Source organism: Mobula hypostoma, chromosome X1, assembly GCF_963921235.1.
Source record: "Mobula hypostoma chromosome X1, sMobHyp1.1, whole genome shotgun sequence".
NCBI lineage: Eukaryota > Metazoa > Chordata > Chondrichthyes > Myliobatiformes > Myliobatidae > Mobula > Mobula hypostoma.
In genome coordinates, this window is record NC_086128.1 from 5,715,184 (window position 1) to 5,737,627 (window position 22,444).

The 22,444-nt window shown below is 43.1% G+C and overlaps 1 protein-coding gene across 1 annotated transcript in view; it reads left to right on the forward strand.

Annotated features, from left to right (window-relative positions):
• Positions 1 to 1,009: 1,009 nt before the first annotated feature.
• The window catches only part of gosr2 (golgi SNAP receptor complex member 2), an 81,000-nt gene continuing 59,565 nt past the window's right edge, over positions 1,010 to 22,444 (forward strand). Inside the window, exons 1-2 of the mRNA XM_063037040.1 lie at positions 1,010 to 1,170; positions 14,913 to 14,977. Coding sequence (XP_062893110.1) covers positions 1,142 to 1,170; positions 14,913 to 14,977 — 94 coding nt within the window. The 5' untranslated portion in view covers positions 1,010 to 1,141. The remainder of the gene's footprint in view (positions 1,171 to 14,912; positions 14,978 to 22,444) is intronic.

Here is a 22,444-nt window from a genome sequence, read left to right on the forward strand (position 1 = left end):
CTGCCAGCCACTACCTCACCCCTGGTAGCTTAGTGGATGGCACAACACTTTACAGTACTAGCAACCAAGGTTCAACCCCGCTGAAGGAGTGGAAGGGCCTATTCCATGTTGTATCTCAATAAATAAATACTGCCAATCACCCCTCTGCACTCTCAGTCATGATGAAGAGTCTTAATCCAAAATGTTGTCCACCCCTTTATCTCCAGATTCTGCCCAGGCGCTGAGCAGGAGCAGAGGAGAGTCTTCACAAAAATATTTGTCCCACGACTTCTGCAGCCCAACATCATATTTCTGTGCTGACACTTATGTTATCATCATTGCTGATATCGGCATAAGGCACGACGTTTGATTTTGTCAGAATATGTTTTTGTAAATAATGGTAAAAAAACGTCAGAGGTTATTTAAGTAATGTTATATGCGTGTTTGGTTCAGATTAGCAATAGCCCAGTGTTATGTTTTAAGTTATTTTTGGAGGAAAATAGAATTAATATTACAAGCCAGTGGTATTTCGAAAGAACTTCCAACAGTTTTGTTGAAAGAAGATCGGTCTCAAAAGTTAAATATTTTTCTTTCTTCACTCTGCTACCTTTATGTTTGTTTCCCTAAACTCCAGCTTTCCGCCACGTTGCTATTCCACTGTTATTTTAGGTTTTTTTTTACATAATTAAACTGGATACAGCTTGTTGACATTCATCCCGGTAATGTCAGGTCTGGAGGTAGCAGCAGAGAGGTGGATATTGCCCTACGGAACTGGAGCCACTCGCTGAGGGCGGAAGCAGATAAAAGACCCTGAGACGTCCGCTGAGGTCGCCGGTAGAATACGCCCTATCTTTTGCCGTTAAACTACGGAAAAGGGTGCCGAAGTGGAGTTAGGTTCACGAGAATTCGAAAAAAAAATGAAATCAAATGGGAACTGGTTTTAAAAATAATAATTAGAAGTGTAAATCATACGAGTTGGAAGGACGTGGGATTCTCCGGCGCAGATTGTTGCGGCGGGTCCTGAAGGGGGAAATCAAGTGGTGACGTGTTGCTGAGAGCGGCCGAGGTTTCGAACGTCATCCCCGGCCTCCCGTTCTCAGACATCCCGAGTTCCAGGCCTGCGTCCCGGCCTCCCTGAGCTCCGGTTCCCGGGCCTCCCAGGATGGAGACTTTATATCATCAAACCAATAAGTAAGTGGCATTGCTTGGTGAGGTGGAGGGCGGTGGATAGGGGCAGGCCGTGCCCATTGCTCGGGGACATTCCACCGGGCTTCCATTGCAGCCTATTGCAGACAGGGTGGCTTAGTGTAACACCGGGAATGAGACGAAAAGGTTGTTCAGCTGTCCACAGAAACAAGTTAGAAAGTTATCAGTGCATAGCACACAATTGATGGGCCCAGTGATTTACTTCTCCAGATGTATGAGGGCAAACTGGCCAATAATATAAAGCAGGATAGTAAAAGTTTTTTTTTCCAGTTATATAAAGAGTAAAAGGGAGGAGAGAGCTGATATTGGACCATTGGAAAATGATGCTGGCGAGGTAGTATGGGGGACAAAGAAATGACAGATGAACTTAATGGGTACTTTGCATCTGTCTTCACTGTGGAAGACACTAGTCGAGTGTCAGAGAACAGGAATGAGTGACATTGCTATTACAAAGGAAAAGGTGCTAGGCAAACTCAGTTTTAAGGTGGATAAGTTTCCTGGACTATATCCCAGAGTCCTGAGAGAGGTTCCTGAAGAGATAATGGATGCATTTGTCATGATCGTCAAGAATCACCTGATTCTGGCATGGTCCCGGAGGACTGGAAGATTGCCAATGTCACTCCACTCTTTAAGAAGGGAGTAAGGGGAAAAGAAAGGGGAATTATAAGCCAGTTAGCCTAACCTCATTGGTTGGGAAAATGTTGGAGTCTATTATTAAGCATGAGGTTTCAGAGTACTTGGAGACTAATGATGATATAAGTCAAAATCAGTATGGTTTCTGTAAAGGGAAATCTTGCCTGACAAATCTGTTAGAGTTCGTCAAGGAAGTAACCATCAGGGTGGACAAAGGAGAGGCAGTGGATGTCATTTATTTGACTTTAAGAAGGCATTTGTAAGGTGCCACATATGGGCCTGCTTAACAAGATAAAATCCTATGGCGTTACAGGAAAGTTATGGCATGGATAGCGGAATGGCTGACAGGCAGGAGTCAGTGAGTAGGAATAAAAGGGGCCTTTTCTGGTTGGCTGCCAGTGACTAGTGGTGTTCCGCAGGGGTCAGTGTTGGGACCGCTGCTTTTTATATTGTATATCAATGACATGTATAATGGAATCGATGGCCTTGTGGCAACGTTTGCAGATGATACGAAGATAGGTGGAGGAGTAGGTAGTGCTGAGGAAGCAATGCGATTGCAGCAGGACTTAGACAAATTGGAAGAATGGACAAAAAAGTGGCAGATGGAATACAGTGTTGGGAAATGTATGATAATGCATTTTGGTAAAAGGAACAATAGTACAGACTACTATCTAAATGGGGGAGAAGGTTCAAACGTCAGAGGTGCAGAGGGACTTGGGAGTCTTTGTGCAAGTCTCTCAGAGGTTAACTTACAGGTTCAGTCAGTGGTGAAGAAGGCAAATGCAATGTTGGCATTTATTTCAAGGGGAATAGAATATGAAAGCAAGGAGATGATGCTGAGCCTTTATAAGACACTAGTCAGGCCGTAGTTGGAATATTGTCAACTGTTTTGGGCTCCATATTTCAGAAAGGATATGTTCTCATTGGAGAGAGGCCGGATGAGATTCATGAGGATGATGCTGGCAATGAAAGGGTTAACATGAGATGCGTTTGGCAGCTTTGGGCCCGTACTCACGGGAATTTAGAAGAATGTGGGGGGGGATTTCATTGAAACCTATTGAAGGTTGAAAGGACTAGATAGGGTGGATGTGGAGAGGATGTTTCTTATGGTAGGGATATCCAGAACTACAGGGCACAGCCTCAAAATTGAGGGGCGACCCTTTAGAACAGAGGTAAGGAGGAATTTTTTTAGCCAGAGAGTAGTGAATCTGTGGAATGCTCTGCCACAGACTGTGGTGGAGGCCAAGTCTGTGGGTACATTTAAGGTGGAAGTTGATAGTTTCCTGATCGGTCAGGGCATCAAATGATAAAGTGAGAAGGCAGATATATGGAGTTGAGTGGGATCCAGGAGAAGACTTGATGGGCTGAATGGCCTAATTCTGCTCATATGTCTTATGGTCTAAGCTGACAGGAATGTGACAGTAACTCAAATAACCATGCATTACAACAGTGGTGTGAAGAAGAGCATTTCTGAACGCACACCACATTGAACCTTGAAGTGGATGAACTACAACAGCAGACCATGAACATAGACTCAGTGGGCACCTATTATAGTCATAGTCATACTTTATTGATCCCGGGGGAAATTAGTTTTCATTACAGTTGCACCATAAATAATAAATAGTAATAGAACCATAAATAGTTAAATAGTAATATGTAAATTATGCCAGTAAATTATGAAATAAGTCCAGGACCAGCCTATTGGCTCAGGGTGTCTGACCCTCCAAGGGAGGTGTTGTAAAGTTTGATGGCCACAGGCAGGAATGACTTCCTATGACGCTCTGTGTTGCATCTCGGTGGAATGAGTCTCTGGCTGAATGTACTCCTGTGCCCACCCAGTACATTATGTAGTGGATGGGAGACATTGTCCAAGATGGCATGCAACTTGGACAGCATCCTCTTTTCAGACACCACCGTCAGAGAGTCCAGTTCCATCCCCACAACATCACTGGCCTTACGAATGAGTTTGTTGATTCTGTTGGTGTCTGCTACGCTCAGCCTGCTGCCCCAGCACACAACAGCAAACATGATAGCACTGGCCACCACAGACTCGTAGAACATCCTCAGCATCGTCCGACAGATGTTAAAGGACCTCAGTCTCCTCAGGAAATAGAGACGGCTCTGACCCTTCTTGTAGACAGCCTCAGTGTTCTTTTGATCCTGTGCAGTCCCACCACACCCCCTCCCCCCTCCACAAATGCCTGGCGGAGGGTCTTGCCCTGAAATGTCCCCTCCATAGATGCTGCTTGACCTGCAGAGTTTCTCCAGCATTTTGTAGCTGTTGCTCTGGTAGCAGCACAGAGTTTAAACGGCACATGGAGTCACTCAACCTATCGAGTCATCCCTTTCTTCCCTCCATTTCATTGACCTTGAAGGCCCTGCCTGATCTGCTCAGTAATTACAATTACTTTTCCAGAACTGTACAGGGAAAAGCTAGATATACTGAGCAGATCAGGCAGGGCCTTCAAGGTCAATGAAATGGAGGGAAGAAAGGGATGACTCGATAGGTTGAGTGACTCCATGTGCCGTTTAAACTCTGTGCTGCTACCAGAGCAACAGCTACAAAATGCTGGAGAAACTCTGCAGGTCAAGCAGCATCTATGGAGGGGACATTTCAGGGCGAGACCCTCCGCCAGGCATTTGTGGAGGGGGGGAGGGGGTGTGGCGGGACTGCACAGGATCAAAAGAAACTGCAGAAGGTTGTAAACTCAGTCAGTCTCATCACGGAAACTAGCCTCCCCTGCATTGCGGACATCTTCAAAGAGCGATGTCTCAAAAAGGTGGCATCCATCGCTGAAGACTCCCGTCACCCGGGGCACGCCCTCTTCTCATTACTACCATCAGAAAGGAGGTACAGAAGCCTGAAAGCAAACATTCAATGTTTCTTGCCCTCTGCTATCAGATGTCTGAATGGACATTGAACCCATGAACACTACCTCAATACTTTTTATATTTTTATTTTTGCACTACTTATTTAATTTAACTTTTAATATATATACTTGCTGTAATTTACAGTTTTTATTATATATTACAATGTACTGTTGCCACAAAACAACAAATTTCACAACATATACCGGTGATAGTAAAACTGATTATGATTCTGATAACCGAATCAGTGAAGGATCGCACCAACCTGAGTGTTCAAGAAACTGCAAATATAAAAAGAAAGAAATAATAAGCAATAAATAACAACAACATGAGATGAAAAGTTCTTGAAAGTCAGTGGGAACATTTCAATGTTGGGGGAAGTGAAATTGTGAAGTTACTGGTTAAGAACCCCACTGGTTCAGGAGCCTTGTGGTAGAGGGGTAGTAACTGTTCCTGAACCTGGTGGTGTGAGTCCTGAGGCTCCTGTACCACCTTCCTGATGGCAGCAGCGGGAAGAGAGCATGTCCTGGGTGGTGGGGTCCCTGATGATGGATGCTACTTCACTATGACAACGCTCCATGTCGATGTGCTCAATGGTGGGGGAGGGCTTTACCCGTGATGGACTGGGCTGTATCCACTACTTTTTGATGGATTTTCCATTGAAGTACTTTGGGGTTTCAACACCAGGCTGTGATGCACCCAGTCAATATCTCTCCACTACATATCTATAGAGTTTGTCCAAGTTTTATATGTCATGCCATATCTTTGCAAACTCCTACGGAAGTAGAGGCGCTGCTGTGCTTTCTTTGTAATTGCATTTGTGTGCTGGGCCCAGGACAGATCTCTGAAATGATAACACAAGGAATTTAAAGTTACTGACCCTCTCCACCTCTGATCCCCTGATGAGGACTGGCTCATGGATCTCTGGTTTCCTCCTCCTGAAGCCAATAATCAGCTCTTTGATCTTGCTGACAATAAATGAGATGTTGTTATGGCACTACTCAGCCAGATTTTTTTCAATCACCCTCCTATATTCTGAATCATCAGCACCTTTGATTAGGCCACCAACACCCTTATCAATTTTATCATGAGGACTATCCAATTTTTTTTGTGGCAGCAGTACGGTGCAAAGATATTAAAATCTATAAATTACAAAAATAACTATTGCACAAAAGGAATAATGTTCATGCATTTTTCAGAAATCTGATGGTGGAGGGGATGAAGCTGTTTCTAATTCATTAAATGTAGGTCTTTAGGCTTGTGTACATCTTCCTTTTTGTAATGATGAGAAGAGGGCATGCCCCAGGTGGTGGGGGTCCCTGGAGTGCCGCTCTCTCGAGGCACCTCCTCTTGAATATGTCCTTGATGGTGCAGAGAGTTGTGCCCGTGATGGTGATGGCTGTGTGGTCTTGTGCATTGGAAACTTCATACCAGGCTGTAATGGAAGAAGTCAGGACGCTCTCCACAGTCCACAATAGAAATTTTCAAGAGCTTAGATGCCATAGCAGATCTCCTGAAACTCTTAACAAAGCAGAGCTGCTGGTTGGCTTCTTTATAATTGTATTAATGATATGTTGGGCCCAGAATAGAACCTCTGAGGTGCTAACATCCAGGAGTTTGAAGCTGTTCACCTTTTCCATTGCTGATCCCTCAATTCAAGTTCAAGTTTAATTGTCATTCATTCATGCATGAATACCCATGAATGCAACCAAACAAAACAGCATTACTCTGGGTATCTGAGTTGATTTTAAAACTGAAAGTAAACACAGAAAAGCTTTATGAGGGCCTATCTATAAAACTGTCTTTTGGCTTTTACACTGTTAATAATTTGGTGGCAGTGTAAGCAAGAGGATAAGATATGAGAGAGAGTAGAACCTATCAAGTGTGGCAGTGGAAAAGTGTGTATGGAACTGGAGGAGATAGCGGAGGTACTTAATGAATACTTTACTTCAGTATTCACTACGGAAAAGGATCTTGGTGATTGTAGGGATAACTTGCAGCAGACTGAAAAGCTTGGGCATATAGATATTAAGGAAGAGGATGTCCTGGAGCTTTTGGAAAGCACCAAGTTGGATAAGTCTCCGGGCCTGGACAAGATGTACCCCAAGCTACTGTGGGAGGCGAGGGAAGAGATTGCTGAGCCTCTGGCAATGATCTTTGCATCATCAATGGGAACAGGAGAGGTTCCAGAGGATTGGAGGGTTGCGGGTGTTATTCCCTTATTCAAGAAAGAGAGTAGAGGTAGCCCAGGAAATTATAGACCAGTGAGTCTTACTTCAGTGGTTGGTAAGTTGATGGAGGAGATCCTGAGAGGCAGGATTTATGAATATTTGGAGAGGCATAATATGATTAGGAATAGTCAGCATGGCTTTATCAAAGGCAGGTCGTGCCTTACGAGCCTGATTGAAGTTTTTGAGGATGTGACTAAACACATTGATGAAGGTAGAGCAGTAGATGTAGTGTATATGGATTTCAGCAAGGCATTTGACAAGGTACCTCATGCAAGGCTTATTGAGAAAGTAAGGAGGCATGGGATCCAAAGGGACATTGCTTTGTGGATCAAGAACTGGCTTGCCCACAGAAGGCAAAGAGTGGTTCTAGACAGGTCATATTCTGCATGGAGGTCGGTCACCAGTGGAATGCCTCAGGGATCTGTTCTGGGACCCTTACGCTTTGTGATTTTTATAAATGACCTGAATGAGGCAGTGGAGGGATGGGTTAGTAAGTTTGCTGATGACACAAAGGTTGGAGGTATTGTGGATAGTGTGGACGGCTGTCAGAGGTTACAGTGGGACATTGATAGGATGCAAAACTGGGCTGAGAAGTGGCAGATGGAGTTCAACCCAGATAAGTGTGAGGTGGTTCATTTTGGTAGGTCAAATATGATGGCAGAATATAGTATTAATGGTAAGACTCTTGGCAGTGTGGAGGATCAGAGGGATCTTGGGGTCCAAATCCATAGGATGCTCAAAGCAGCTGCGCAGATTGACTCTGGTTAAGAAGGCGTACGGTGTGGAATTGAATTTAGGAGCTGAGAGGTTATGTTGCAGCTGTATAGGACCCTGGTCAGACCCCACTTGGAGTACGGTGCTCAGTTCTGGTCGCCTCACTACAGGAGGCATGTGGAAACTATAGAAAGGGTACAGAGGAGATCTACAAGGATGTTGCCTGGATTGGAGAGCATGCCTTATGAAAACAGGTTGAGTGAACTTGGCCTTTTCTCCTTGGAGCGACTGAGGATGAGAGGTGACCTGATAGAGGTGTATAAGATGATGAGAGGCATCGATCATGTGGATAGTCAGTCTTTTTCCCAGGGCTGAAATGGTTGCCACAAGAGGGCACGGGTTTAAGGTGCTTGGGAGTAGGTACAGAGGAGATGTCAGGGATAAGTTTTTTACTCAGTGGTGAGTGCGTGGAATGGGCTGCCGGCAATGGTGGTGGAGGTGGATACGATAGGGTCTTTTAGAAACTTTTGGATAGGTACATGGAGCTTAGAAAAATAGAGGGCTATCGGTAACCCTAGGTAACTTCTAGGGTAGGGACATGTTCGGCACAGCTTTGTGGGCCGAAGGGCCTGTATTGTGCTGTAGGTTTTCTATGTTTCTATAAGACACAGGAGCAGAATTCGGCCATTTGGCCTGTCGAGTCTGCTCTGCCATTCAATCAAGGCTGATACTTTTTTCCCCTCCTCAGCCCCACCCTCCAGTTTTCTCCTCGTAACCTTTAATGCCGTGGCCAATCAAGAACCTATCAATTTCTGACTTAAATACACCCAGTGACCTGGCCTCCACAGCTGCCTGTGGTAACAGATTCCACAAATTCACCACCTTTAGCTAAAGAAATTTCTCCTTATCTCCATTTTAAATGGATGCCCTCCTATCCTGAGGTTGTGTCATCTCGTCCTAGATTCCCCACCATGGGAAACATCCTTTCCACATCTATTCTGTCTAGGCCTTTCAATATTTGAGAGGTTTCAATGAGATCACCCCTCATTCTTCTAAATTCCAGTGAGTACAGACCCAGAACTATCAAGCGCTCCTCATATGATATCCCTTTCAATCCTGGAATCATCCTTGTGAACCCGCTCTGAACCCTCTCCAATGCCAGCACATCTTAGATGAGCCCAAAACTATTCACGATACTCACGGTGAGGCCTCACCATTGCTATATAAAGCCTCAGCATCACATCCCTGCTCTTGTATTCTGGACCTCTTGAAATGACTGCTAACATTGCATTTGCCTTCCTCACCACCGACTCTACCTGCAAGTTAACATTTAGGTTTTTTCTGCACAAGGACTCCCAAGACCCTTTGCACCTCAGATTTTTGAATTTTCTCCCTGTTTAGAAAATAGTCTGCACATTTATTTCTTCTCCAAATTCCATGACCATGCATTTTCTAACATTGTATTTCATTTGCCACTTTCTTGCCCATTCTACTAAACTGTCTAAGTCCTTCGACAGCCTTCCTGTTTTCTCAACACTACCTGCCCCTCCACCAATCTTCATATCATCTGCAAACTTGGCAACAAAGCCATCATCTGAATCATTTATATACAGCATAAAGAGAAGCAGTCCCAACACCAACCCCTGCAGATCAGCACTAGTCTCTGGCAGCCAACCAGAAAAGGATCCTTTTATTCCCACTTGTTGCTTCCTACCAATCAGCCAATGCTCTAACCATGTTAATAATTTTCCTGTAGTACCATGGGCTCTTAACTTGGTAAGCAGCCTCATGTGTGACACCTTGTCAAAGGCCTTTTGAAAGTTCAAATATACAACACCCACTGCATCCCCTTTATCTATCCTACTTGTAATTTCTTCAAAGAATTCCAACAGGTTCATCAGGCAAGATTTTCCCTTAAGGAAAACATACTGACTTTGTCCTATCTTGTCCTGTGTCACCAAGTACTCCATAACCTCATCCTTAACAATTGACTCCAACATCTTCCCAACCACTGAGGTCAGGCTAACTGGCATAACTTCCTTTCTGTTGCCTTCCTCCTTTCTTAAAGAGTGGAGTGATATTTGCAGTTTTCCAGTCCTTTGGCACCATGCCAGAGTCCAATAATTTTTGAAAGATCATTTCTAATGCCTCCACAATCTCTACAGCTACCTCTTTCAGAACCCGAGGGTGCAGGTCATCTGGTCCGGGTGAATTATGTACCCTTGGGTCTTTCAGCTTTTTGAGCACCTTCTCCCTTGTAATAGTAACTGCGCTCACCTCTCTTCCCTCGCACCCTTCAACATCTGGCCCACAGAATTTTGAATTGAATTGACTTTATTTCTTATATCCTTCATATACCAGTCTACTACAGTGAAAACTGATGCAAAATACTCATTTAGTTCACCTGCCATCTGCTTGTAGGTTTTTATAAGCCTCCCAATCCTCTGTCTTCCCACTAATTTTTGCTTTGTAATATGCCCTGTCTTTTGCTTTTACATTAACGTTGACTTCCCTTGTTAGCCACAGTTGTACTATTTTGTCATTTGAGTATTTCTTTGTTTTTGGAATACATCTATTCTGCACCTTCCTTATTTTTCCCAGAAACACATGCCATTGCTGCTCTGCTGTCATCCCTGCCAGCATCTCCTTCCAATTTACTTTGGCCAACTCCTCTCTTACTACTGTAATTTCCTTTACTCCACTGAAATACTGCTCCATCAGACTTTACTTTCTTCTTATCAAATTTCAGGTTGAACTCAATCGTATAGTGCTCACTGCTTTCTAAGGGCTCCCTAATTGCCTCCGGTTCATTACATAACACCCAATGCAGTATGGCTGATCCCTCGTAGGCTCAATGACAAACTGCTCTAAAAAGCCATTTCGTAGGCATTCAACAAATTCACTCTTTTGAGATCCATTACCAACCTGATTTTCCCAATCGACCTGCATATTAAAATCTTCCATGACAATCATAACGTTGCCCTTTTGACAGGCCTTTTCTATTTCCTGTTATAATCTGTAGTCCACACCCCAGCTACTATTTGGAGGCCTGTATATAACTGCTGTAGTTTTTTTTTACCCTTGCAGTTTCTTAACTCAACCCACAAAGGTTCAACATCTTCCAATCCTATGTCATATTTTTCTAATGATTTGATGCCATTCTTTACCAGAAGAGCCATGTCTCCCCCTTTGCCTACCTTCCTAACCCTCTAATACAATGTGAAACCTTCAGCCCCAATTCAGTGATGGCCGCAACATAGAAGCATAGAAACCTACAGCACAATACAGGCCCTTCGGCCCACAATGCAGTCCTGAACATCTACTTATTTTAGAAATTACCAAGGGTTACCCATAGCCCTCTATTTTTCTAAGCTCCATGTACCTATCCAGGAGCATCCTAAAAGACCCTATCGTATCCGCCTCCACCACAGTCACCGGCAACCCATTCCACACACTCACCACCATCTGCATAAAAAAACCTACCCCTGACATCTCCTCTGTATCTACTTCCAAGCACCTTAAACCTGTGCCCTCACGTGATAGCCATTTCAGCCCTGGGAAAAAGCCTCTGACTATCCACACGATCAATGCCTCTTATCATCTTATACACCTCTATCAGGTCACCTCTCATCCTCTGCCGCTCCAAGGAGAAAAGGCCGAGTTCATTCAACCTATTCTCATAAGGTATGCTCCCCAATCCAGGCAACATCCTTGTAAATCTCCTCTGCACCCTTTCTATGGTTTCCACATCCTTCCTGTAGTGAGGTGACCAGACCAGTACTCCTGGTGGGGTCTGACCAGGGTCCTATATAGCTGTAACATTACCTCAAACTCAATCCCACGATTGATGAAGGCCAATGCACCGTATGCCTTCTTAACCACAGAGTCAACCTGCGTAGCAGCTTTCTGTGTCCTATGGACTCGGACCCCAAGATCCCTCTGATCCTCCACACTGCCAAGAGTCTTACCATTAATACTATATTCTGCCATCATATTTGACCTACCAAAATGAACCACCTCACACTTATCTGGGTTGAACTCCATCTGCCACTTCTCAGCCCAGTTTTGCATCCTATCAATGTCCCGCTGTAACCTCTGACAGCCATCCACACTATCCACAATACCTCCAATCTTTGTATCATCAGCAAACATAGTAACCCACCCTTCTACTTCCTCATCTGGGTATTTATAAAAAATCACAAAGAGGAGATGTCCCAGAACAGATCCCTGCAGAACACCACTGGTCACTGTCCTCCATGCAGAATACGAACCATTTACAACCACTCTTTGAGACTGGATTTGGGACCTAGTCCAGCTGAAGGGTGTCAGTCCGAAATGGTAACTGTTTATTTTCTTCCATTGATGCTTCCTGACCCACTGAGTATGATGCTTTGAATGCAATTCCTGCAATGAAAGTTCAGATTAGATGAACTGGAGGGAAGATTGTCTGTCAGTCTTAAGCAATCTAACTAAACTTTACTGCATGCTGGATTTACATAAAGCTATTGTAAAAGATATTGATTTGATGTTACATGTTTTAAGGGGAAATCTGCACAATGTATAGTATTGAGCAAAAGTTAGGCACATGTACTGTATATATAGCAAGGGTAAGGTGCCTAAAACTTTGCACAGTACTGTAGTAATTTTATATTGAATAGTACTGCTACCACAAAAGAAAACAAATTTCATGACATACATGAGTGATGATAAACCTGATTTTAATGTGGGTCTTCATTGTGGTCTGAGAGTGGGAAGGGGGCAGGGAGAGGAGGATCGTGGTTGGGAAAAGGGGAAGGGAGAGGGGAGGGAGTGGGAAGCACAGAGAGACATTCTGTAATGATCAATAAACCAACTGTTTGGAATCAAATGACCTTGCCTGGTGTCTCAGGGTTGGGTGTGTCTGCACCCGCACCACCCCTCACCCCTGAAACTCCTTCTCTGCCACCTGTCCCACACCCCTCTCGCAGCACAGCATTTTCACCATTCCCAACATCCTTTGCTCCTATCAGGTTTACAATCTCGCTCTCCGCTGTCCGGTGGGGTAGCGGCATCTGCACCAGGCTTCGAGGCGAGTGGTCTCGGGTTCGAATCCGGCCGGCTCCTTGCGCGCTTTCCATCTGAGCTGGGTTGAGTGTCGAGCTAGCAACTTAGCCTCTTTAAAAAAAAGACAAATGTTAAAGAAATGGCAAGGTTGTCACCCGATGTGTCACAAGGCGTGGAGAAGAACAACAAAACAACAAATTAAATTCCCAGGAGTTAAGGAACTTTACACTGAAATGGTAATGCAGTATGCCAAATTTAGGCTGATTTTTTTTTAATATAAAGTTTGCACAGTTAAGATCTGTAATGATCTTGGATACTTAACAGCATTCAGTTGATCACACTTATTTGAATTGTGCAGTTCTTTGGGTGTACTAACACTGCAGATTGTGCTACGATATTAGTTAGAGCCATAAAGCATTCTGCTAATGTCCAAACCACTGAAACAAAATACAAGTTTGGTGATGAGTGCTATGTATTTTTGTGAGTGGAACACTTGTATTGGAGTGGTATTATAGGCAATCACTGAATACATGATAATGGCGATAATGATAAATACAGCATCAAAAAATAAACAGAGTGTGTCTTCTGTTCCTAATGCCTGCACTCTTGCTACTGTCATCTTTACCTGAAGCTTGCCTCAAAAATTCTCTGATTAGATCAGCTTTAGTGAGTTGATCTTTTTTGATTACAATAGTTTACTTGGTCTACTGTTTGAATGAGCAAGCTTGTGAATGGAGATGAGAAGTATGTCTATTCAGTTAAAGTAATGTGAATAGTTGTAGCAGTTAACTTCAAAGTTTTCAAACCTTTCTGTGCCAAATCTAAAAAAGGATGTTAGGTTAGCACTGAACACGATGGGCAATTTGGAAACTTCCTACTTTGGAACAGTGATAAATTATAGTTCATTCATCAGACTGGTCCCCCAATCCTAGAATTCTGAGAGCTGTAATTATCATGCATTAATGATGGCCTTCCAGTGCCATCAATAACTGGCCAGTTGTCAGGAGTGAACCTAGCTGGTCAATGTATATATTTCTCAAACTACCGGATATTGCTCCCCTCTTCTCCTTCACCATTTCCCCTCTCACCTTTTTCCTTGCCAGTCTGGTGCTACTCCCCCTTCTCTTTCTTCCATGGTCTCCTATCGGATTTCTCCTTCTCCAGCTGTTTATTGCTTTCACTAGTGGACTTCTCAGCTCTTTACTTCACCCTTCCCCCTCTCCCAGTTTCACTTATCATCTACCTCCTTGTGCTTCTTCCTCTCCTCCCCCGACCTTCTTACGCTGATTTCTCATCTTTTTTTCTCCAGTCCTGATGAAAAGTCTCGGCCTGAAATATCGACTTTCTCTACTTTTTTCCATAGATGCTGCCTGGCTTACTGAGTTCCTCTAGCATTTTGTGTGTGTGTGTGTTGCTTGGTAAATGCATGTATTCTACTTTGGGACCAATCCAACTGACATTACTGACAACTATTGTAGTATGCTGCCAGAGATAATGTTAATCAGCATCCATCTGAAATTGATTATAGAACCTTTCAGGTCTGTGATCCAACACCTCAGTGCATGGAATATTTTCACTGAGTTACAATAAAGTTACAACAGTGGTGAGCATGTGTTTAGACAGTCCGATTGATTTATTGCTTAGAGCTCACAAGAACCCTTTCCCACCCCTTATGTGCCTTTTCCCTTTCTCCTTTGTGTTTACTTTGCCTTTTTTTTAAACACTCCTTATGATTATGTTTTACATTTTAGCCACTCTTTAGATGTAGCTTGGCACATTTATTTACTTTGTCTGCTGTGGAATTTGAATTGAATGGTCTTAATCTTCAATGAAAATGAATGCTTTGATTTTTGCAGCTAAAGCTTGGGTTGCTTTGTATGTTACTAATTGCATCTTTTTCTATATCTGCCAGCAATTCCCACTTGTGAGAGAACCTTCTTTCCCCATTTGTTTTCACAGAGGCCGAGAATCTACATGAGTGTAATTGATGCCGGAGATTCGTCATTGTTTTGGACCATTGATTTCAGTTGTCACGGTGCACACATCCAGTCTCCCACTATCTTTGCCATCAGTTGTCCTGTGTAAATGGAACCACCCCTTTTGCTATTGTCATGTTTTTCCCAGGGCTGATAGAGAATCCATGTATAGCACACTGCAAAAAAAAGCTTTCCTTTCACTGGCCTTGCCCAGAAGTTTGTAGATAGATGCTAACCACCCATTTCCTTTGCGTCTCAACAGGCAGATCCATGAGGTGCAAGCCCACATGGGGCGGCTGGAGAAGGCGGATGCGCAATCTGTTCACTGTAAGTATTCGTAATTAAGCGTTGTAAACAGAGCCTGCCTGGTGCCAAGACAGGGGGCTGGGAGTGGAGTGGGCATAAACCTTTGCCAAAAGAAATAATGACATTGTTTTCCTCCCAGTGGGATGCCTTATTACGTTTCTTTTTACAAAGTGACAAATCCAACAAGAATAACTTGTATTTAAATAGCACCTTTAATATTTCAAATTATCCCAAGGCGCTTCACAGAAGTGTGGTCCAATTTTATTGGATAATGCTCCAAAAGAAGATATTTGGATAAATATGTGGCAGGTTTGAAGTGCCGTGAGGGTAGGAAAAGAGGTACAGACATTTAGAAAAATAAATTCTGTACCCAGGATGTTGGAGAAGATTTAATTTCAGCAAAGATCAGAATGCCAGGCTTGGAGAAAATTTTGTAGAGCTTGTGTTTAGGAAGAGCAGGGGTCTTGACTGGGGTTTCTAAATAAATTGAGATGTAGCTTAGCCGGGGATGGTGAGTAAATAGAACACGGGGTTAGGGTGGCGACAGAAACATCTTGATATCTTCAAGTTTGTAGGGAGCAGAATGAAGGCGTATGTTTAAATAGTCAATTCTAGAGACAAATATGGACATGGTGGGCCAAACAAGGGGGCCTGTTTCTGTGCTGTATGACTGAATCATGATCGAGGGCAATGGGAGATTAAATAGACAGATTTTAAGATACATAGTCCAAAGCCCTTCCCGGTGCTCTATCTGTCTATCTATTTATCTATTTTTTATTGTAACTTATAGTGATTTTTAAAAAGTTTTGCACTGTACTGCCACAAAACAGAAAATTTCATGACAGATGTCAGTGGTAATAAACCTTGATTCTGATTTTGTGCAATTTAGTTTCATATAATTTCCAGCAAGAAAAATGAAGTCAATGGCTACAATTTGGGACATTACTGTAGTGATGAAAGATAATCAGTTTCTCCCAATTTTTAGGAGAAAATTTGTGCTAATCCACAGCAGAATATTGGGCAAATTTCAAACTTCCAAGTAAGTTTATTATCGAAGTGTATGTGTATGTATGTATATATATATAATTGTATATAACCCTGAGATTCATTTTCTTGCAGGCAATTCACAGCAAATCCATAGAATGATAAATCTATAGAATGATAGATTGAGAGGGTAAACAGCTTCAAGTTCCTCGGCATCCACATCACTGAGAACCTCACGTGGTCTGTACATACCAGCTGTGCGGTGAAAAAGGCACAACAGCGCCTCTTTCACCTCAGACGTTTGAGGAGGTTTGGTATGGGCCCTCAAATCCTAAGAACTTTCTACAGGGGCACAATTGAGAGCATCCTGACTGGCTGCATCACCACCTGGTATGGGAACTGTACCTCCCTTAATCGCAGGATTCTGCAGAGAGTGGTGTGGGCAGCCCAGTGCATCTGTAGTTGTGAATTTCCCATGATTCAGGACATTTACAAAGACAGGTGTGTAAAAAGGGTCTGTATGATCATTGGGGACCCGAGTCACCCCAACCACCATCTATTCCAGCTGCTGCCATCTGGGAAACAGTACCGCAGCATAAAAGCCAGGACCAACAGGCTCCGGGACAGCTTCTTCCACCAGGCCATCAGACTGATTAACTCATGCTGATTTGAGTATACTGTATATTACGTTGACTGTTCTATTTATTATAAATTACGATGATTTCACATTGCACATTTAGACAGAGGTGCGACATAAAGATTTTTACTCCTCATGTATGTGAAGGATGTAGGAAATAAAGTCAATTCAATTCAATAATTGAATCAATAAAAGACCGCATCAACCTGGGTGTTGAACCAGTGTGCAAAGGGCAATAAACTTTGCAAATGCAAGAAAAAAGAAAGAAATAATAATAATAAATAAGCAATAAATATTGAGAACATGGAGGAAAAGTTCTTGAAAGTAAGTCCATAAGCTGTGGGAACATTTCAGTGATGGGGCAAGTGAAGTCATGAAAGAAAAGGAGGTGGAGTAGCATTGCTGGTTAGAGAGGAGATTAACGCAATAGAAAGGAAGGACATTAGCCGGGAGGATGTGGAATCAATATGGGTAGAGCTGCATAACACTAAGGGGCGGAAAACGCTGGTGGGAGTTGTGTACAGGCCACCTAACAGTAGTACTGAGGTTGGGGATGGCATTAAACAGGAAATTAGAAATGTGTGCAATAAAGGAACAGCAGTTATAATGGGTGACTTCAATCTACATATAGATTGGGTGAACCAAATTGGTAAGGGTGCTGAGGAAGAGGATTTCTTGGAATGTATATGGGATGGTTTTTTGAACCAACATGTCGAGGAACCAACGAGAGAGCAGGCCATTCTAGACTGGGTATTGAGCAATGAGGAAGGGTTAATTAGCAATCTTATCGTGAGAGGCCCCTTGGGTAAGAGTGACCATAATATGGTGGAATTCTTCATTAAGATGGAGAGTGACATAGTTAATTCAGAAACAAAGGTTCTGAACTTAAAGAAGGGTAACTCTGAAGGTATGAGACGTGAATTAAACTGGCAAATGATACTTAAAGAGTTGACGGTGGATATGCAATGGCAAGCATTTAAAGATCTCATGGATGAACTAGAACAATTGTTCATCCCAGTTTGGCAAAAGAATAAACCAGGGAAGGTAGTGCACCCATGGCTGACAAGGGAAATTAGGGATAGTATCAACTCCAAAGAAGAAGCATACAAATTTGCCAGAAAAAGTGGCTCACCTGAGGACTGGGAGAAATTCAGAGTTCAGCAGAAGAGGAAAAAGGGCTTAATTAGGAAGGGGAAAAAAGATTATGATAGAAAACTGGCAGGGAACATAAAAACTGACTGTAAAAGCTTTTATAGATATGTGAAAAGAAAAAGATTGGTTAAGACAAATGTAGGTCCCCTACAGACAGAAACAGGTGAATTGATTATGGGGAGCAAGGACATGGCAGACCAATTGAATAACTACTTTGGTTCTGTCTTCACTAAGGAGGACATAAATAATCTTCCGGAAATAGGGGACAGAGGGTCCAGTGAGATGGAGGAACTGAGGGAAATACATGTTAGTAGGGAAGTGGTGTTAGGTAAATTGAAGGGATTAAAGGCAGATAAATCCCCAGGGCCAGATGGTCTGCATCCCAGAGTACTTAAGGAAGTAGCCCAAGAAATAATGGATGCATTAGCAATAATTTTTCAAAACTCTTTAGATTCTGGACTAGTTCCTGAGGATTGGAGGGTGGCTAATGTAACCCGACTTTTTAAAAAAGGAGGGAGAGAGAAACCAGGGAATTATAGACCGGTTAGCCTGACATCGGTGGTGGGGAAAATGCTAGAGTCAGTTATCAAAGATGTGATAACAGCACATTTGGAAAGCAGTGAAATCATCGTACAAAGTCAGCATGGATTTGTGAAAGGAAAGTCATGTCTGACGCATCTCATAGAATTTTTTGAGGATGTAACTAGTAGAGTGGATAGGGGAGAACCAGTGGATGTGGTATATTTGGATTTTCAAAAGGCTTTTGACAAGGTCCCACACAGGAGATTAGTGTGCAAACTTAAAGCACACGGTATTGGGGGTAAGGTATTGATGTGGATAGAAAATTGGTTGGCAGACAGGAAGCAAAGAGTGGGAATAAACGGGACCTTTTCAGAATGGCAGGCAGTGACTAGTGGGGTACCGCAAGGCTCAGTGCTGGGACCCCAGTTGTTTACAATATATATTAATGACTTAGACGAGGGAATTAAATGCAGCATCTCCAAGTTTGCGGATGACACGAAGCTGGGCGGCAGTGTTAGCTGTGAGGAGGATGCTAAGAGGATGCAGGGTGACTTGGATAGGTTGGGTGAGTGGGCAAATTCATGGCAGATGCAATTTAATGTGGATAAATGTGAAGTTATCCACTTTGGTGGCAAAAACAGGAAAACAGATTATTATCTGAATGGTGGCCGATTAGGAAAAGGGGAGGTGCAACGAGACCTGGGTGTCATTATATACCAGTCATTGAAAGTGGGCATGCAAGTACAGCAGGCGGTGAAAAAGGCGAATGGTGTGCTGGCATTCATAGCAAGAGGATTCGAGTACAGGAGCAGGGAGGTACTACTGCAGTTGTACAAGGCCTTGGTGAGACCACACCTGGAGTATTGTGTGCCGTTTTGGTCCCCTAATCTGAGGAAAGACATCCTTGCCATAGAGGGAGTACAAAGAAGGTTCACCAGATTGATTCCTGGGATGGCAGGACTTTCATATGATGAAAGGTTGGATCGGCTAGGCTTATACTCTCTGGAATTTAGAAGATTGAGGGGAGATCTGATTGAAACGTATAAAATCCTAAAGGGATTGGACAGGCTAGATACAGGAAGATTGTTCCTGATGTTGGGGAAGTCCAGAATGAGGGGTCACAGTTTGAGGATAAAGGGGAAGCCTTTTAGGACCGAGATGAGGAAAAACTTCTTCACACAGAGAGTGGTGAATCTGTGGAATTCTCTGCCACAGGAAACAGTTGAGGCCAGTTCATTGACTATATTTAAGAGGAAGTTAGATATGGCCCTTGTGGCTAAAGAGATCAGGGGGTATGGAGAGAAGGCAGGTACAGGCTTCTGAATTGGATGATCAGCCATGATCATACTGAATGGCGGTGCAGGCTCGAAGGGCCGAATGGCCTACTCCTGCACCTATTTTCTATGTTTCTGTGTTTCTAAGTTATCCCGTGTGGTTCAAGAGCCTGATGGTTGAGGGGTAATAACTGTTCCTGAACCTGGTGGTGTGAGTCCTGAGGCTCCTGTACCTTCTTCCTGATGGCAGCAGTGAGAACAGAGCATGTCCTGTGTGTTGGGGATCTCTGATGATGGATGCTGTTTTCCTGCGAGGGCTCTCTGTGTAGATGTGCACAATGGTGGGGAGGGCTTTACCTATGATTGCCTGAGTCATATCCACTACTTTTGTTGGATTTCCCATTCAAGGGCATTGGTGTTTTCATTTCAGGCCAGTCAGTATACTCTCTATGACACTTGTATACGAGCTTTCATCACATTTGCTGCATTGACTTTCCTGCTTTTTCTTGAGATTATGCAAAAGATTTTGAAGTGGTACTCAACACCATAAAACTCAGATTTAGTAATGTAATCATGAATCAGTCATTTAAAATATAATATTTCAATTAAAAGTAGTAGATTATTTCATATTAAATATTTACATTACAGTTAATTATTTAATATGATGAGCTCTTTGTTAATTGACACACAGCATCCTGCTTACTGAGAGTGGGGTGCAGTCGGGTTGTGAGAACCATTCTAAACGCCTCAGAACATTTGAGTGTAGAGATACTGTATAGGCAGATGTATTTTCTGCCCATTTCCTTAGTCCTTGCTCCTATTCCCCATCTATGAAAGCTGTTTGTTTTATAAAGTTGGCCCTTATGAGTAATAAAATCAAGCTAACATTGTTCGCAAAAATGCATAAATCTTTTTTTTTCCTCAATAGTATTTTTTATTGGCTATATGCCCAGAGGAAGGGAGGTGGTGTATTTTCATGCTGGAAGCTCAATTTGATGTTCAGCTGTTGGACTTTGAGTTGGTTTTGTGTCTTATTGAGGGGAGAGCCAGGGATACCATGGTTTTTGCTTTTAGAAAACATTCCGCCTTCAGAATTCCCAATCCAAGTGGATCCCTCCCTCTGGCCTCATACCCTTTCTGGATCTATTCACTGCTAACTGCCAACACAACATTGACAGTCTTAAGCAACAAACAATCTGCTGGAGGAACTCAGTGATTCGAATAGCATCTATGGGAGGAAAGGAATTGCTGCTGTTTCAGGTCAAAACCCTGCATCAGACAATGGTAAATTTTCCATTGCAATTACTCTAACCTCATCATATGTCCCAGTGGGCCATAAATCCGCCACTGAATGAGCATCCCCTCATTGTCCCTCAGCCTTCTACCTCATCTGTAAGATCCTTGTCATCCTTACTTGATCCTCTTCTAGTGCCTCACTGTTTCAGCATGCACTGGCCCCATGGAACCTTCTTCCTGTCTTGTGGACTCCATACTTTCTTCTCATCTTTAGTCACTTCCCATTACATCTGTCACAACTCTGGTGCCTGCTGCCACTTTTTTCCATTGTCTTTTTTTCTCCCCAACTGGTTCATCATCAGTCCAGTCTGTAACCCCCATCCTACATTGGGATAATCTGAGAGCCCTTCATTTATATCTTAAACAGGTCTAGCCATTGCCCTTCTGCTACTTCTCTCCTTCACTTGGCTGAATTTGTCCTTGCATTGAGCAAGATCTCCTTCAGCTCACTCATTTTCAAGTCATAAGTGTAGCTGTGGGAGCTCATATTGGCCCAAGCGAATCTGTCACTTGATTGGATATATCGATCAGTTGTTGTTTCAGTATTTTTCAGGCCTACTCTGTCAACTTTTTCCATTGCATTGGTGAGTATATTGGTGACACTTCTTGAACTCATACAAAGCTTGAAAAAGTCATTACTTTTGCTGTCAAATTTCCCCCCAGCTCTCACTTTTCATATCCACAGGAGATACAACATTTGCCCTCTTAACTCTTCTCTTCCCATCATCCAGGTCTCAAATGGTCCTTTCAGGTGAAGCAACAACTCGTCCTCCTTCCAATTTAGCATATTGCACTTGGAGAACCAAATACAGATTGAGTGGCCAGTTTGCTGAACATCTCCATTCAGTGTTCAAGATGGCTGATTAATTCTCTACTGAACTCTTGGTTTCTCCCATTGCTCCAATGGTACACAGTAGCGTAGCTATTATAGCTCGGTGTGTTGTGGGAATGGAGTTTGGAGTTCAATCCTGGCATCCTTTGTAAAGCATTTCTCCCCTTGGAATGCGTGGGTTTTCTTCAGATGCTCTGGTTTCCTCCCACAGCAAAGACGTACCGGGTAGGTTAACTGGTTATTGTAAATTGTCCTGTGATTAGGTTAGCGTTAAATTGGGGTTGTTGGGTGTAGCTGGATGGTGCAGCTTGAAGAGCCTATTCTGTACTGTATCTCTAAGTAAATGTAGATCAAAGAACAGGTCTTCATCTTCTGTCAGAGTGTGCCCAGTTCCATTGCCCAGTTTTATTTTTGTTGCTCCACAGATGTGGGTGTATCTCCATTTCAATTTGTTTCTGTTTCTTTTTCTTTTGTACTTTCAACTGCCAGCGAATGTTCCTTTGATATCTTTGATGTACACCTTATCACAGACATCCCCTCAGTGCTCTTCACCCCTCACTCTCACTGCAACTTAACTGCTCACTTTTCTACTTCTGATCAACAGTCCTTGAGCAGAAACATTATCTTTCTTTCCACATTGATACTGTTTGATCAGTTGAGTGCTTCCAACTCTGTATTCATTTGTAATTCTTAGAGGAATTGAAACTGCAGTGATCGTCGAGGATATCAATGGTCTATGCAGGAAATTGCTTTGTTATGGGAACTTGCGTGCCTCCATTTCTAACTATAAA